The sequence below is a fragment of the Palaemon carinicauda genome, chromosome 2 (genome assembly GCF_036898095.1).
Source record: "Palaemon carinicauda isolate YSFRI2023 chromosome 2, ASM3689809v2, whole genome shotgun sequence".
NCBI lineage: Eukaryota > Metazoa > Arthropoda > Malacostraca > Decapoda > Palaemonidae > Palaemon > Palaemon carinicauda.
Genome location: NC_090726.1, coordinates 71,650,008 through 71,651,262, shown reverse-complemented (window position 1 = coordinate 71,651,262; position 1,255 = coordinate 71,650,008). Strand labels below are relative to the sequence as shown.

The following is a 1,255-nucleotide window of genomic DNA, read 5'->3' as shown; positions in this document are numbered from 1 at the left end:
ACCAATGGTATACCAACACTCCCAATAAAGGTAATAATTGTTCAAGTATCTTCCTGTTCAATAGATATTACTGATTTCTGGTTAACCAAAGCTATGGGAGTCAGAGGAGAGGAGATAAACGGACAGTCAGAAGATAAAAAGATAAGATATTTGGCAAAAAAGGTAAACAGAACTTGGATCATGCCCTACCCATGGAAGAGCGATCCAAACGACCTACCCAACAACTGGGCTCAATCAAAGAAACATCTACAAGCAATATAAAAAAGATTGCAACACAGACCTGAAATAGCTGATATGTATAGACAGCAGATGACATAAATGGTTAAGTTAGGCTTTAGCAGAGAGTTACCAAAGCAAGAAATGGAAAAGTAGACAGGTTCACTGTATTACATTTTACATCATCCAGTTATCCACATGGATGAAAAGTCAACATATGTCTGGATTGTCTTCAATTCACCAGCCTCATTTGGAAAGCACACTTTAAATCAGTATTGGGTCAAGAGACCATTTCTTTTAAACGACTTATTTGGAGTTATTTTGAGATTTCGGGAAAATCCCGTACCTATATGTAAAGACATCTCCAAGATGTACCACCAATTGAGCATCCAATTGGAAGATCATCACGTTCATCGTTTTCTATGGCGAGGGTCAGAAGATGGTCCACCTAAGACATATGTTAAAACGGTACTGATGTTTAGAGACAAACCAGCAGCTGCTATGACACAGATTGCTCTGCATAACAAGGCAGAAGAAGTGAAACTCGTGCATCTTAAGGCATTACTTACTCTGAAGCAAAATATTTACATCGATGACATCTGCGACACAGTTAGCCCAGAGCAAGAAGGCAGATAGCTGACAGAAGAAATTGATGCAGTCCTAGAATCAGGCCGATTAAAGGTAAAGGGGTGGTTATCAAATTCTGTGCTAGGCAAGCATGACAATGAAGAAAATAGTACAGGTTTCTTTGCAGCAGAGGACAATGTTTTAGGAGTTATTTGGCAAAGTACTTCAAATGATTTCTTATTCAGATTGAGGTAAAAAAAAATGCTCAGGCATCACCAAGAGACTATTACTAAGTCACATTGTCAAGATATTTGACCCGGAAGGATTATCAGCAGCATTCATCATCAGCGCTAAAATGGGTATGCAGGGACTATGCTAGAAGGGCGTTGATTGGGATGAGATGGTGCCAACAGATGTTACAAATATAATGGCTCGTCTAGAAAATATCACTTTCCTAAGATGTTTAACTCCA

The 1,255-nt window shown here is 38.9% G+C and overlaps 1 protein-coding gene across 1 annotated transcript; it reads left to right on the top strand.

Moving 5' to 3' along the window:
• Positions 1–414: 414 nt before the first annotated feature.
• On the top strand, positions 415–852 carry LOC137617417 (uncharacterized). The gene has a single exon (XM_068347448.1). The coding sequence runs from the start codon at positions 415–417 to the stop codon at positions 850–852; it is 438 nt and encodes a 145-aa protein (XP_068203549.1).
• Positions 853–1,255: the final 403 nt, after the last annotated feature.